Source organism: Plectrocnemia conspersa, unplaced genomic scaffold (assembly GCF_051122295.1).
Source record: "Plectrocnemia conspersa isolate PC_06_02 unplaced genomic scaffold, ASM5112229v1 ptg000005l, whole genome shotgun sequence".
NCBI classification, from domain to species: Eukaryota; Metazoa; Arthropoda; class Insecta; order Trichoptera; family Polycentropodidae; genus Plectrocnemia; species Plectrocnemia conspersa.
Window position 1 is genome coordinate 20,842,363 of NW_028277169.1, and position 17,850 is coordinate 20,860,212.

A 17,850-nucleotide genomic window follows, 5' to 3' on the forward strand; every position below is an offset into this window, starting at 1 on the left:
AGATGAATGTGCATTCATATGTGTTATGGAATTAATACCAACAGAAATATTTCAAAATGAGTTCGATCATATTGTCTGAGTATAAATCAATTACGAGAATTTTTTAATTGTTCCGGAAAGTATTCGGTTTTAATGATTCGAAAAAGACCGTATGAAATTCCTATTAAAAAATCTGAGAATCTCTTTGCTTAACAATAGGTTGTTATTGATGCAAACGTAAACAAAACATCATACTGTAAATATAATCTTTTTAAATGCTGATATATGCATATTAGCTTAAAAATACACCATAAAAATAATTTATCTATTAATAAAAAAAAGACATGTTCATAAAGAAAATTTTATTTAAAATACTAAAATACTTCATAAAAGCATTTTATATTCAAGCTTGATTTGAGTCAGCTTACAACTCAGACGTCAGATGTTTTTATATAAATTATTTTCTTAGCTCTTTTTGTATATAACTACACTATTAATTTCAAAGATTGCTTGACTCACCTTTAAAAAAAATTGCGACATGAATTTTGCATTACGTTCTACTTCGAATTTCTAGGTCAATGCATTTAGAATATTACTTTGGTTGATATTTAGATGATTATTTAAATTACAAAACATTTTTTACAATTTAAATAATTAGCTACGAAATTTAAAAAGAACAATACTTACTTTAGTTAATTATTGTACAATTCTATTTAATAGACTATGCCAGTTTCAGCACATAAACATGATTATATTCATATATGTATGTGTCTATTTTCGTTGTAGTACTGCATCACGTAGCCTCCAAGATCGAGGAAAACGCTTAATATTAGGTAACTGATTAGCTGACCACACACGCACGAATTTATCCGAGATGGATGTCCGGCAGACAAATCCAACCGTGTGTAGTGGTAAAAACCACGGACATAACTGTCTGGCATTTATCTGTTGTCAGTGCTCGAACTGAACCTGATCTCGGCCGAATTCTGCTAAACTCTTGTTTGTTTCAAGTTGAAAGCGAAGTGGTATTTCTTGATTAAGTTCCTGGCTGAAGTATTTTAAGAGAGTGCTCTAGTTTTTTTTTAATTTCATTCTATTATAGGTAGTATAAACGAATGTTCTATCAATTATTCGATTATTCATATAATTGAAAATCAGGCGAATTGATTGTGAACCTGTATGTAAATGAAGTAGATACATTTTTTATTTTTTTACTGTTTCTTTCACATATCATTTCATTGCAACATATATCGGCACATTTCCCTCAACTTATTCCAGACTCATAAAATAGTTAATACATTTTAAAAGCAATTTTCCTATTGTGTTGTGTTATATATTTCACAGAGTCACATGTATTCTTCTATATATTTGTTGTAATAAAATCCTCGTTCTATAACTGAAGAGTTAAATTGAGTTCCTACTCATTATATTTTGCGTTAAATTGTATTATCTAAGACAGAGATTTTTTTGAAGAGTGAACAACATCTTTGATGCATGATTTTATAAGCTACAAAATTTGTATATATGTACTACTTTTGTAAGTTAAATTCAGTAGCTTTTTGTAAGAAGCCATTTTGGCGTTTCTTAACTGCCAATATATAAATATAAATAACAATATTTTTGACATGAAATACATGTTTTATATAAATAATTATACAGATAAAAGTGGTCCTACTCGCCTGATGCATCACTGAATTTCACGCGAAACCTTAAGGCCGGTTTCACACGTGCCGGATGGATTCACCCGGCACCGGGCCGGCGCCGTTTACAAAGCTTTCACACGTGGCCGGTTTCTGGCCGGTTTCTGGCCCGGTGCCGGGCAAATCCACCCGGCACGTGTGAAACCGGAAACACAAGTACTAATCCATGTACTTTGTCAGCATCCGATCACTTGAATCGAACGCAATGAAAACTGCGTAGAAAATTTTTAATTTGCCTTGATTCTCTATATTCGGTCAATTGCCTTATTATATTATTATGAATATATATTACAATTATTTCATTTTTTTATTAAGTTTAGCTCAATAAATTGTAGATTTAATAGTCAATCCCAAAAATACGTTAGATTGAAACAGTCCGATAATATGTGATAAGCTTTCATGTTTCGTCACAAAAAAATATCGAGGTCTTGACCGCAGACCCAACTACAATTGAACATATAATAAAAACGTATTTGTATTTGTATAAAAAATAAAATAATCACAATGGCCGCCGATTTTCCACACGTAGCGAACGAAACTCTCAGCTCTCAGCTCATTGTCGTCGACGGGCAGCGCCATGTTCAAACGCGGAGAAACATTAGCGTGTTAGTTTTTTATATTCTTCTTCTTCTTCCTCCGACGGCGTGTTTTCGGTGCCTCTCGTCACCTTGGACGCAGTTCGTTCCATCTACGGACAAAGGCCGTCGCCATCGGCTTCCGAACGGAAGTTGACAATGACGGTACGCCAATACCAATCGTAGTAAACACGCAGGAAAAGGGAACGAACTATCAATGGGTAACTGTAGGTGGAGTAGTGCTGAAATTAACAATACGACAATGAATCATATATACTTATTATAGACGAAGAGGGTCGTCGCATTCTTGAATCATATTATAGATGAGATCATGATTTAGACTGATCAGTCCGTGGGATAACGCGTTTATGACAGCTTCTACAGCGATTCAGTTCCAAATAAATTAGAAAAAGTCATTCGAACAAGAGATATTTTATTAGGTTTCCTGATAGTTTTTAGTTCTAAAGAGATATGATTCCAATTCAAATGATAAGTATCAGTCAAATATGTTATTGAATACTTTAAGGCTCAAATACCCTATGGATAAATGAGTAAAGATTTTTTTACCATACAAAACGGACTCAAATTTTAATCAGTCCATAATGGGTCGCACCAAAACTTTGGTGACGAATGAAATATATATATATATACATGTGTACATATATTTTTATTGATCACCTTACAAACAATAGTTTTGTTAAAACAAAATAAAAAACATCTGCTTATAATGGGAGAACTCTTGGTCTCCTGATCAATATTATAATTGACTTGAAATGATTCCCATAATGATTTTCTGCATTTAAATCTTTATTTAATATAATTTGTATTTGTTTCAGTTTTAATCGACAGACATATAATAAGATTTGTCAATATTCAATACAGTGCTCTTTATAATGTTTTGATCGTTGTTTTAGTTTTCTACCATAAGATTTTTTTAATATATTTAGCTGTCTAATTGTGTTGTAGATTGATTGTAATATGAATGATTGTAGTGAAATGTATTTAATATTTACCCATATACAACAAAATATATAAAATATTAAATACATGCATAGATGCTCATATAAACGTAGTTTGTTAAGTTGTGATTACTTGTGTTCTAAATTTCGAAATATAAACATGAAAAATCATGAAAGAAACAGTGAAAAGAAATGAAGTGTGTTTTCTGTTTATCAGACGCTTCTTTTGAAATGCTGTTTTTCAAAGGTTAGTTGGAAAAAAATAGTAAAATGACTGTATTAACAGTTAAGGTCTACTGTTCTGCGAAATAAAAAGATAAATCTGCAGGGTTATGATTTTTTGAATAAATTAAAAACGACACGTTATTCTAGAAAAAAAACAGTTTAACATCAACAAAGCTTATAAAAAATCTTCTCTATTCATTAAATATTCTTATTCATTAAATTACTTGAGTTCAATGTGACATTGTCATTAAAAATATCAGAAATAAGACAGTAATGGTGTTTCAAACAGTGGTAAACAATAAAATATGTTTATTTCTTTATGTTATAAACAATGTTTGTCATAAAAATAGTTTTATAATTTTAACTTTTTGTATATTATATTTTTAAATACTTTCTTTCCTCTCTATAATATTTGCATTTAGTGACATTTCTGATGTTTAATAGTCCGTTATTGTTCCCCATTAAAATCTTACATCTTAAACAATAAATATAATCGTAAAAGAGCATCTCAAAAATAATTTCAATTCCATTTTCAATGATAGGAATGACTTTCAATAACTTCATTATTTTGTACATATCAGTGATAAGATTAAAAGTTATGAAAGGACCACTATACCTTTATTTAAATTTATTAAAGTAAACACACAAATATTATTCTTACTGTAAATTTGAAAATGATATTAATCTTTAGCTCAATTATTAACAAACACAAGTTATTTTAAATATTCCCACAAAAATAAATCTAAACCCTTGTTACATTACTCTAAAAAGTAAATTGAATTTTCCATGCTCTTCATCAATGCTATGCTATACACAGGTTTTACACCTCGCTGAAGATCTTTGCCACTAGCTCATAAAAACGCTAAACTAATATCGTTAATTTTATAGGATATAAATGATGAAAATGAGTGTATTTTTCCCATATTTGATAAATAAAGAAAAATTCATTGCGCTTTGTATATTTTCCAAACTTATATGTTTTTAATCTGAAATAAAAATAAAATAAAATAAAAACTTAAAAGTTAATTAAATATAAAATGACATTTGGCAAATACTGTAAACATATTTTAACAAAAGAATTTGACTTTAAGATTATCATTATATATGGTATTTATCTGCTTTTTCCATACTATACTTTACTGAATTTTTTATAAAACATTATTCAGCATTTATTTTTGTAACTTCTTCTGAAATCATTCTGGCAAATAACATGACGTTTATTTTTAAAAATACCTTAAATAAAGCACACTTTTCTGAAATATTCCGACAGACATTGGCAATGTGAAAAATTATAATAACAAAAGATTTTTCAAATGAATCATAACAATCGGCTTAAGCGTGAATTTTCTGTTTCTCGTTATATAAACATATTTGTATACAAAGCGTATAAAAATGCTTTTTAGTAATCATAATTAGCAAGAATTAAATATTATTGATATTTTTATTTTATTAAATATTTTATTAATTTATTACAACCGTGTAAATGAATTAAGTTGATTTAAAAAAATATATAAACTGATAAAACTTGTCTAAAATCGGTCTCATCATTATTTTACTACTTGTTTCATCATTGAAGTGGTGAAATTCGTTAAATTGGCTTTAGCTTCCGTACGTTGTGTTACCGGAAATTGAACATTAAATTGTTTAACTTTAACTTCTTGGAAAAACCGTTAAAACAATTTTAAGTATTATGGTTAGTTTTGAAAAAAATACAAAGATTGTTTTTAAATATTATTTTTACTTCGTATAAAAATAAAATCAAAATAGACATATATAATATAATACAACTTTCACATATCAAGTCGAATTGGTTACAAAATTACAATACAGCATGCAGTAGATAAAATTAATCACACATATGTAAAAGTCTTTAAATAGTTTATTGTATAATTAGTTCATATAATAAATATCGCATTTAACATGCTAAGCTTAATTTTATAAAATTTAGATTTACCTTTGAAACATATATTAAAATAGCAAAAAAGCATAAGTTTACAATAATATTCAGGAACACGTTTATTATCAATAATTATTCATGATTATACAGGACATATCAAAAGTCAATATTTATTAGTTATTACTAAAATAAATAAAATTATGCGACAAGTACAAATTTAATTGCTCAAACATATGATTCACTGGCACAATTAAATGCTCTATATGTATATTTAATAATTTAGTCGAAATGATTTTTTTTTAATATAATGAAAATAATTTTAGATTAAAATTGTGCAGCTCTTATCGATTATTGCAATGTTTTTAATAATAAATAAATTTTACGGTTCGGATACAATCAAACGCATACACAGATATTTATTTATATATATATGTAAATACAGTAATTCCAATGAAGCAAATATATTTCTTGCTACTTGTCAATGGTAATAATCAATTAATAAACATGACGTTCTATTCCACAATTCCACAGTTTTAAAGAAAGACAAATCCATTTAAATTTCTTTAAATTATCTTTGATAAAATTCATGTGTATCGATCGATTATAATTTACTGTATTTATTTACAAATATAATATAAGTAATATTATTTAAGCGTATTAATCATTAAAATAAGTCAAACGTTAATTTATATAAACAATAAGTTGAATTTATTAAAAAATAACGATTTGATCACACTGTTGCTCTAGTACATTTGTTAAATCGAATTCCAACGTTAAAACGTAAACGTAAAATGTATTATCATTCCAATTATCAAACGAACGCTAAAAAAATATGTCGTGATCTTACATTTTACGCACCTCTTTCAAAAAAGTCGATTTGTTTCTTAAACGAAACCATAGTCTGTATTTGTTTTATCATATAGACGTAAAACGTTAACTCGAGAACATACAAATCGTCAGCTTAGTTCTAACAGCACGTAAGTCATTTCATATAAAAATTTATTTTTAAAAATGGAAAAATATTATGTAAGTTTAACTTTAAACTATAAAAAATATCACGATGGTAAAAAAAATACTATTTCTATAACTTTTATAACATTTTACTTATATTTATTATTCTTGGAACAGAGTTTTCTGAACTTTTTTCTTAAAAAGTTTAATGTATATATTTTTATATAATATAAAAATAATACAATATAATACTTTTACAATTGCGGATATTATATTAAAATTTTAAATGTATAAAAAACAAGATATATTGGACCGTGTCGCGAGAATTTTTCCGTTTTTTTAGAGTCGCTATTTTTTTTTGTAATAGTGTTTTTTTAACTTTTTCGGATTACTTTTTAGAGTATATATTCAATCAAAGTCATTTAAATGATACATTGTAAACTTCACAACATTTATTTTTAGACTATATTACAAAAAACTCAAAAATATCATGATAATATTTCGATATCTGTTATCCATTACATTTTATTCCAAAATTTAACAGACTTCTAACAGTAGAGTATATATTAAATCATAGCCCCTTCGCTGTTCTAGAATAAAACATGTCAAAAATTATGTCATTTAAAAACTAGTTACAAATTAGCTGTTCTAAAGCAAAATCATGTAAATGAATTTTCTGTATATTTTCACATTTCTCAAATTTTAAAAATTCATTTTCAGTACTTTTACATTTGTATAAAATGTAATTCAATGAACGTAAAAATGTTAGTTGCAGCTTTGATTTAGGACAGTCGTACTTCTTTTAGACAATAGATATTTTAACGCAAATTTAAATTTCTTTGTTACGTTTTCTTACATACTTTTTCCATATTTTAACTCAAGTCATAAAATAATTTAATATCCCTGCAAAATTTCACTGACATTGGTCTCTCGGAGCCATGTAAGTTTCTTAAGTCAGAGATATATTTAAGTTCATTTCATGAACCAGATCTGGATATTTTCTGGTTTGCCCCTATCCGTTCAAATTAAATTTAGATTTTAAAAAATTGCTTCTACTAATACTATGTTTTGAAATAAAATAAATACATATCACTAAGGAAATATGAGTCATATGATGTTAGAACTAAGCCATCGATATAAACGACACGAACAATATAAGTATTAAAAACAGTCGATTTGAGGTCGGACATAATATAATTATTGTCATAATTAGATTGGCACTTTTACCGCTTTGGCGTATTGCAAAAGACAATGTTGTAATTGGCATCACAGGTCACGTTGTAATTTCGATGTGACATTGAGCGTTTCTGCGGCCACACTGCAAAACGATCTGTCCGATATTTAATACGCACGATATGTATTAATCACAGTTCGATATCACAATAATAGTACGAGCGTCGGTCACATTTCGTCTTCGGCGTTCAGCAGCTCCGCCTTGAGGCTCTTCTCGATCCCGTTATTGTTTAAGAAGCTGAAGCCGTCCAACTTCCTGTAGCCTCTGTCTATCTTGGCCTTCTCGATCGACTCTTCTTTCTTCGGCGCCGGATCCAACTTTTGCGGTCGAGATTCGCTCTTGTAGCACTGGGTGGGCGTCTTCTCGTGAGACAGCTTGGCCAGCCAGTCTTCCGTGTTGTGCGAAGGTCCTTCACCCCCCAGATCCGAAGGCAAGATGTCCTTCGTGACGTACTCGTGCAGCGTCGACAGGTTGTATCCGTGCAAGTGAATTCTCTCTTTTGTCTTACCCTTCAAGAAAGGCTTGATCACAGTCAGCGCAGTCTCCACGTACCACGGCTGAGCAATGAAATGTATCCCCTTGAACCTAGCCGGGAAGCAATCTTGTAAACCCTCAATCATCAACTTCAAAATCTTAGGATTCATATTGGATGATTGCTTAAAACTGAACTCCGTCCAATCGACGACGATGACGAATCCGTTAGCTTGATTCTGTACATCATCCAACGCCTTTTCGAGAGTCAGCAGTAAAGCTCTATATACAGAAGTTAATGGGTATAAAGAAGGATTCCAGTTCGAAGCGAACATGATCAACACGCAACGTCCTCTTCTATCTCTCTCGGCCAAAACGCCTGGAAGTCCATCTTCTAAAGCTCGCGCGACTCCTTCGTCGGTAGCTGCGAGATTCCTGAACAACTCTGGATGCTTTTGCCTATACGTGTAATAGTTGATGATCAACTGGAACGCTTCTTGCACGTCGTGTTTACGCGCGAATAAGAACCGTTCCAAAAAGTCATCGTCTTGGCAACGGGACTTGTCCCTCAGGGCCAAATCCAAACTGGCACCGACGGCCTCTTTGAGGGCCAACACGGCCGCTTGCCGATCCAAAGACGTCTTCTTCTTTGAGCACCCCAATCTAGTTATATAGATGTCTTGGTTGCCCTTCTTCCAGTCGTATTCTATATACTCGGCCATATTAGAGCATGGCGGCAGATGACTAATCGACTAAAAATGTACGTCGAATCAAAATATCACAGTTATACCGCGATATTACACTATATCACAATTAAACAGTTTTGCGGTTTTCCAAAATGGATTTTCAGAAAGTTTTGTAAACACGTTTCGTTCGTCGATTTGGCCGACGCGGCCCTCCTCCACGGAGGTTAACGCTACACTGACTACGAACACCTTTGCATTGGGTCAACCGTGTGCCTCTCTACCTCACACCTGCCGCTGGAAAGAGACACACTGCTTTTTGCGGCTCCATAGCTGTGGATATAAAGCCTGTTAAACCGAATATATCCGCGGGCTTGCACAAAACTCGCTTTTATGCGCTCGCATGCTAAATGTGGCGAATTTGAGCCGTTAAAAATATATTTATTTATCAACTGCGATATGGAAAAAAACAATAGCAAATAAACTGGAAAAGTGATGCAATAAATTAGAAGTGCGAAGACCGCTTTGTATGCTTATGTATACAAAGACTGTTCAAAAAGTTTCTGAACTTCGAATAAACGTTAAAATACCTCCCTTATATTAAATAGTTTACTATAATTATGTATATCGCTTAATACAATAGCATAAATTGTCATCCCCTCCCCTTTAATTAGATTTTATTTTATCAAGTATCAAAAAAGTTATGTTTTATAATGAAACCTCGGTTTACGAGCAAAATTCGTTCCCGTAACGTACTAGTATTTCAAAACACTCGTATATCAAAGCAAAATTCTTCACAATAAATTATAGAAACTTAAAATTGATTCGTTCCAAAACTTCAAAATATTCATATAAAAATACACGTATATTTTTTATATGTTTTATTATTAAAATTTATTAAAAAATAATTTTTAAATTATTAATTATTCATGCTGTCAATCATTTATAGCACAATGATTTTTTTTCTTTTCGTAGAACTTGAACTAGGAACTTATCCTATGACACTTAATGATGCTTTTGATACTTTTTAATATCTTACCAGGATATGCGAAGTTCAATATATATTAAAAGGTTGTTCAGGGAAACTTAAGCATATGGTTATAATTCTCTAGTGTGTAATTGCATATCGAACAACAGGTATGAAAGTATCAATAGACATTTTCACTTTAACAATCAATCTAATATCAGTCAGGGTTATAAAATGTACAATGTGCATATCTGATAAATCGGATAACTTGTAAACCTTTAGGATCTTTCCTTTTTATTAGACGAAGCTATGGAGCCTATTATTAAAAACATCATATGAAGCAATTTATCAAATGATTCAACTCGGCTTTAAATTTTAGTCACTAATACCTGAACGTTAATGAAACTTCAGCTTACACTCAGACACATATATATTGTATATTGCTAAACACTTTTTAGTAATAAATTATATAAATATGATTTAACTTAATACTGAAATACTTGTGAAATGACATAAAAATTTAAAACAAAAAATGTACTTGTGTATTAATGGGTTCCTTTTTCTTTCCCCAAGTGTCTAGTTGCTGTAGACACAAAAATTAAAAACATATATATGTATATAATCGAATATTTTTTTTATTATTTTCATATAAAGACGAATGAGTTATACGTCTCAATCGCTCACATTTCATTTTCACATCTAAAACCTTGAAGTTTTGAGAGATATTTATAAAATATGTGTCTAGTTTGTTTAGTCTGTATTAAAATCAAGTCATAGATTTGCTTTCGGTGTTTGCTATAATGTGAATGAACTTCTTTTTTAATAAATAAAAGTTGATTTTTAAGATAATCTTAATTCCAATTCAATAACTTACATAAAATAGTTCATGGGAACAAAACGTTTAACATTTTTTTTCTATTTTGTACGTTGTAGTTTTCTTACCTTTTTTATTGCTGCATGTACAGTGTCTGGCTCCATATACGTATGACCGGTTCTAGAAATATGTTATTGATATTTTTCAATGTTCTTTATATTCTTTATATGATAGCTAACATAAAATGGAGTATTGTTATTAGAAAATATATATATATATATATACATGTTTCGATTCTACCCACTGTAAGCATCATATTATGTTTCTCGGACATGATCTAGTAATTTAATTATAATAAAATAATGTTTTAAGTTAGTTACATACAACCATCATATACAATATATTGCAGGACATCTGTCACATATTGTATGGTAGTTCTTTCAGGTAATTTGAACAAATAGGAGATGAGGGCAATTGAGAGGCAATTTCATATGAGTTTAACGCCACCTCCTAAGTCATCCCTTTTGTGAAGTTTTATATTTTCAAGCTCACGCTTGGCGACCGTTTAATAATTATAAAAAATAGCTCTAATTTTATTTGACGTGAGGCCATTAGTTTTTTTATATACAAGTTTTGAAGCTTATAAAAATATTGCTAATTGATAGCTTTTGAAAGTCTACATGATTATTGTACATATCCACGTTTTTCTGTGAATATGTCACATCAATAAAAGTTTTTAGATCAAAAAACAAACTTGTAATTTTTCAATGATGCGTCGTGCGCCAAGCGCTTTTAGTCGGTATTATTTTTTTATTTTATTTTATTTTTTAGAGTAAATTAAGACCATCGTGGCCTAACAGGTTACCCCAATGCGCCACGATGGTCGAAATGTATATGTAATATGTAGTTAACAAAAGTTATTATGCACTTAATCAAATACCCAACAACAGCCGACCGGTCACACGTAGACACATACAATGGCGCGGCACTAATCCTAAGAAATATTATTATTATTTTTTTTTCTTTTTTCTTTTTTGTTGATATTTACATGAAAATAAATTAACAAATTTAAAAATTTTAAGATTATCTAGAGTCGGAGTCGGTAAAATATTCTTATAGCATCTTTAAAATGTTCTTTGCATCGATACCAGTGGCGTACGGTGGGTGTTAATATTGGGTGTGCTATAAAAAATAAAAAAAAGTACATTTTTTCATTTTTATTAGCCGAGGTTTTGACATGCCTAAACTGCCTTACAGCTTTTTCCCATATATAAATAAATAAATAAACATCAAACCTAATCTAAAATATTATTATATAAAAATATCAAATTTCCAATAAACATAAACTTATAATTATTTATATATAAAATCTAATCTTCTTTCTTTAATCATAAATTTTTCAATCACGCTGTCATAAAAAGTGCTCTTCTTTTTAATATCCATAAGGATCCCTTTTTCTATTGAAATCAAGCTAAGGCCACATAGCCTTTCTTGGCCTTGGGTACTTCGATAACAATTATTAATTCGTTTCAGAGCAGAAAATGAACGTTCTGATGAAGCAGTACTGCTTGGAAGAGTTAATATTAGTTTGCCTAATTTATCTATTTCCTGAAAACCTGACTCAAGATTATTTGTGTTCATAAATTGTACAAGCTCATGAACAGATTTCTCTGCAAATTTAGGTAAATGATAAAGAACAGCAAGCTCATTTTTTAAACTTATATAATCAAATAATGCTCCATAGAATTGTTGCAAATTGGTAAATAATTCATTTGGAATTTTTTTTTTATATTGCTCATATTTTTCTTTCTCCAGAAGGTGAAAATATTCCAATTTGGACATTGAAGAAAAACGGTTTTCAATTTGCTTACATATATTATCAACTATTGTATTAAATACTTGGCTAAAAGCGTGCTTTTCTTCAACAAGCAAATCATTACTCAGTCATGGATAATTTTCTTCCGTTACATAAGAATCCCATAATGTTTCATAATTATTTTCCTGTTCATGTCTGAGTTGTTGCAAAATTTCGGTAACTTTCTTACAGAAATATAATATGTCAAGAGATTTGGATTGTAAAATGTTGTATAACACATCAGTTTTTCCAAAAAGGTTTGAAAATATGTGGAGAAGTTTTCTTGTTTCAAAATCTTCCAAAAAGCTAAGAAAACCTCGTGCTTTTATTACAGTGTCGGGGTCCCATAGTTCACAATTTTTCACGACGTCTCGAAAAAAGTCCGTAAATTCATTTCTGTATTTTTGCACTGTGTTACTTAACCGTGTGTATAATTCCATCTTGTAGGTGTAACAGAAGGAAGTCTTCTAGCTACAAACTCTTGTAAAGCATTTATTCGTTTGGAAGATTTCGAAAAGAATGCAGACAATCCATTTAAAATTTGAAAGAATGATTTGCACACTTTTATATTGGAAAGACCTTGTTGTAATGTTAATTTCAACATATGAGCATAGCAGTGTGTAAAAATGGCCAGTGGATAAACTTCGAGTACTTTGGCTTGCAAATCATTAATATGCCCACTCATTACACTCGCCCCATCATAGTCTGTCCAACTAATTTTTCTTGAATTTGAAATTCTAATTATATTTACAACGTGGCAAAATAAGCCATCGGCTGTTTTATCAGAGCTAACGTCTGTAAAGCCAATAAACCGCTCGTAAACTTTACCTTCATAAACAAAACGCAAAACTGTTGAGAGCTGTGAGTTCGTCATTATATCTGAAGTTTCGTCAAGAATAATAGCGACAAAATTTGCTGAATTTACTTCTTCCTTAATATTATCTTCAATTTAATTTCATAACTTCTTTTCGAAAACGGATTATTCAAAATATCTTCAACAGTATTCTTCATCATTATTGGGGTAAATAAAAAAATATAATCTAGAATAGAAAATTAAATATTGATCGTATGTAAGTAAGATAATAAACTATTTTACGCCAAAATATAAAAAATGAGTGACCTGTTATTGTGATATAATGTAATAAAAAAGCAGCGACGGACGCAAGAGTTTTTGAAGTACGCGCACCAAATTCGAGACCAATTTTACTACTGAGCGCTGCCAGCCGACAGATCGACTTCAGCCGTTAAATCTCGGAACAATTTACTTTAGTCGGCGGCCGCGCGCAAGGTCGGCGCGTTATATGAGTTGTTCCAAAACGATCGCTCGCGCGAAAACGTTCAGAGCGAATGACAAATACCAATGCATACTATACACTGCATATTCAAATTTTATAATTTTGCATACTACTGTATGCAAAATGATGTCGCTTTACGCCCTAAATTTTCTAAATTTCTAAATTTATATTTTAAATGGTTTTGCGGGTGTGCGCCGCACACCTAGCACACCCTGAATATACGCCCCTGATCGATACATTCATTATTAAACCAGATAATGCTTGATATCGAAAAAAAAACAAGCTTCACACTAAGAATATTATGTTATTGTTTTTTGTTTAAAAAGTAAAGTTGTAATCGACACACTGGTAATATGTGTTACATTGTAGTCAATAATAAATGTTAAATTTTATTTACGGTCCATCAAACATAAAGGGCTGGACACCTCTGGTCTAAAATAATACGACACAAAACACAAAAATTTATCTAAGGCGGTCTAGTAGATGCACTATAAATTAATTTATATAACTCAATGTTTCAAAATCAGTTAATTTTAATTTTTAATCTATATATGATACATAATAAAGCATATAGTTTTTGTACTGATTCATTGAATCAGTATGTTTAAAAAAACGTATTAGATAGTATTAAGTTTCCTATTGCCGACAAGGCAAGGCTGCGAATGCCGCATGACTCATTCCGCTCTATTGCAATTTACTCAAGTTACATAAACTAAATTACATCGTACAAATTGCCCTATTGTGAAATGAAATAATGAAAAAATCTCAGTTACAATTAAGTTTCGGAACTTTAAAAAAAAGCAATTAAATTTTAATAAAGGGATTTCTGGAATAACGTACGATAAATCCTGTAGTTATTTAAACGATAAAAAATAATACCTCCAGGAATAATTGTATGGAATAAAATCTATAACATAACAGTTTACATAAAGATATTTTGAGAGCACAGTGTTATACAGTAAACTCAGAACGTACATAATGATAAAGAATACATCATATGTGTAATTTAATCGTTCGTTGTTACCATCCGTAACGTAACACGCTTCGCTGTAGAAGATTTTTTAAAAAGTTAATTATTATATTTTAACCCATAATCCAAGAGCTTATATTTCAAGGCAGCACATGTTTGGTGTTGTAGTGATTTTGCGTTACCTTTTACGCCAGATTTTTTTATTTTATCCTATAAAAAAACATCAACAGATTATATATCATCAATTAAACAGGATTTCAACGAATATATTACATATTATGGTTATACAGAATTGATTAAATTATTTCTCGAAATTCTAGAAGATTTTTTTAGCAACCTAATTATACATTGATTAAACTACGTTGTCGTTATGCGATTAGATATTTGAATTATGGTTAGATAAGCAAAAGTAACGTAGTTATATATAGCAGCGTTGGCTAAATGAAATGCTACAGAACCCTTGGACTTCAACAAAAAATCAAATGCTTAAAAAACGATATAAAACAATGTAGATGCACCGTTAACTATGAAGTCATTCAAATGAAAAAGAAATAACCAACTCGCCAGGCAAAAGGTCTAACAAAATCAGAGAACGGTCAACGCTAAATAATTGCGTAATAATTAAAAGATTTCAAGGAACCACCTGTCAGCACATCCATCCTGTTAACTATCAGTAAGTACCATAAAAATGACATATTTTTTGCATAAATGATTCGTATACAATGCGTCTAATCTGCGCAAAAACCACCATTGTCGTCCATCCCTTGTACTAATGATCTTCAAAATTTTCACCAGGCAGTTTTACTTCAAGGTGTGAACATATTTAATTGAACGAATCAATTGGCCCACCAACATCCGCATCTCTGATACGTCAGAGCTGTCTCAAATCGAGAGTATAAAAGACAACTCAACACTATACTATCTCTACAGTGGTAATTGTACTTGATAAAAATAATATGTTACTAGATTTTCCAGCGTCGGTGTATATTTTGCCTGCAAAGTCACACCCCTTCGGCCCGAAAACAATTATTATTTTAACAATGTATATTTTTAAACATTAAAAATTTAATACGTATCATAATTACACCAGGTATGTGGAGAAAGTAAACCACACTAAAATTTGGAACCATTAGATTGAATCATTTCTAAAGCGTAATTACCACTGCATTGTCGTTGAAAATGCATATTGTACGTATAAATTATTCCACGAGGTTTTTCAGCGGGTCAATGCGCTTTTTCGAGCATAAATAATGATGGCGTGACTATCGCGCTTCATGGACTATGGTTTTTTTATTAGATCGTGAATATCCGTCAGGGCATCGTTATAAACCTTAAGATTATCTATCATCAATTCAAGTATTGTTAAGCTCGCTATAAGCAATTATAGGTAGCGTTGATCGCTACTATACTATTTTCATAAGACAAGCATGATTCATCATAATTACTTATTGTTGTTAATGCGGATAAATAAAATAAAATATACTGTTTATATAAATTTTATATATTATGTATCACTGCATAAATATGATTTAGTAACGTTGATTTATATGATAAGTATCTCCTCACTTTATACTAATATTACACATCATTTCATCCCGTTCTATGTTAATGTCAAAACGAATCGCACAATCTGCAATTTCATTCATGAATCATGCGCTTAATCTCTCTTTACACAATACAAGAACTTCGGTACAGTAAATTTAAAATTCATAGCTCCATGTTTGTCACTGAAATGGCCCTCCTTTTTTATCGTTCGTATGTATAAGTCTTCACATTTGTCCGTCTCGTCACAATCGTCGATTATGATACTCCGTTGACTGCATACAATGATGACTCAACCGGAAAAAGTTGGCCGTCACGGTAGGGGCCTCTGTAGAACAATATGAGTGGCTTCCTCCCGTTCGACAGGAAGAAGGAACACCGGAATCGGAGACCTTGTAGAGGTCCACGCCTCACTGTAAAACACTTCCTATATGAGATTTTGCTTTGGGTAGATCGTATGTATTAAATTTTTATTGATCTTAACCACAGGCAAAACATTCGAAAACAATGCAAGTTAATGGAGAAAGCGATTAAAATATATATTACGATAAATTACTGCATTCATATTGTGATTTATTGATCATCGATGAAAGTTTATTCATCGCGGTTGAGTAAATACAGCCGTGTCTGCTTGATTGGTTCCAATGAAGAAAACCCTAAAAGTTGACCTCAATTTGTATATACGGTACACCATTAACAAGTTAAGAAATATTATTAAAAATAAAAAAAGATAATAAGGTAATTAAAGGTAAAAGTAAAATTTAAAATTTGCATGATTCTTGTGAATAAGCATTTTAAAATATTATATGTACTCGTACATACATATGTACATTGCAAATAAATCATAAAAATGATACACCTGATATTATTTTATTATATGTCACGTGTAAATTTGACTTATTTATTCTGACGAAAATGTTTGTAGAAAATGATTTATTCTGAATCTGATTTAAATTCACAAGATTTATGTTACATATATAATTATACAAAGCAATATCAATCAATCCGCCCTATAATTATACAAATCAATTTTCATAATTTATTAATTTTATATCTGCAATGTAAACAACATAAAATTTGTAGTTCTTTGTTAAGAGTCAGACATATCAAGGTGTGACATCGTAGACGTCAGAACTGATTCTGAAAAATGATCTATATATAAACTAAAATACAAATATTTAAGAAAGTGGAATATATATGTGAAGAGGTAATATTTTAGTGCTAATTATTATATATTTTTTAATATAATGAAATACCTTCAAAAGTTTGCTATATGGTTCTGCATAAATAGTAAATAAACCATAATATTATAGCCGTTACAAATACATTTTGATAATTTAGATTCCATATACTATGTGATATTAATAAATGTACAATTAAACTGATAAACAAGCCACAATACAACATATAATATTATATTTAAGTCCTTGGTCAAGTGGACGTAACATTATCATATAGCTGATTAACATTTCAACAGAGCTTAAAATAAAAAATGTTATGGTTTGAACTCATTAATGAATATTTTTTATAAATGTTTTTAGTTTCTACAAATTATTACGAAAGTTTAAACTTAATTATTTTTATAACCGTTTCATCATCCGTCCCTATATAATACGATATAACTTGTACAAATAATATAAAATAAGGAAACATACTCAAGAGAATTATAAAACACTAAAAAACACAATAAGCAAAATAATATATTAAAAGTTCCAGCTTTTTATATTAAGTAT

General features: G+C 30.1%; 1 protein-coding gene across 1 annotated transcript; it reads right to left on the reverse strand.

Annotated features, from left to right (window-relative positions):
* Positions 1-6,716: 6,716 nt before the first annotated feature.
* LOC148235115 (clavesin-2-like) lies at positions 6,717-9,032 on the reverse strand. Its single transcript, XM_088186559.1, has one exon. The coding sequence runs from the start codon at positions 8,711-8,713 to the stop codon at positions 7,688-7,690; it is 1,026 nt and encodes a 341-aa protein (XP_088042685.1). The 5' UTR covers positions 8,714-9,032; the 3' UTR covers positions 6,717-7,687.
* Positions 9,033-17,850: the final 8,818 nt, after the last annotated feature.

Coding starts and splice junctions, on each gene's coding strand:
- LOC148235115 (XM_088186559.1), bottom strand. CDS start 8,713: ATGGCCGAGTATATAGAATACGACTGGAAGAAGGGCAACCAAGACATC.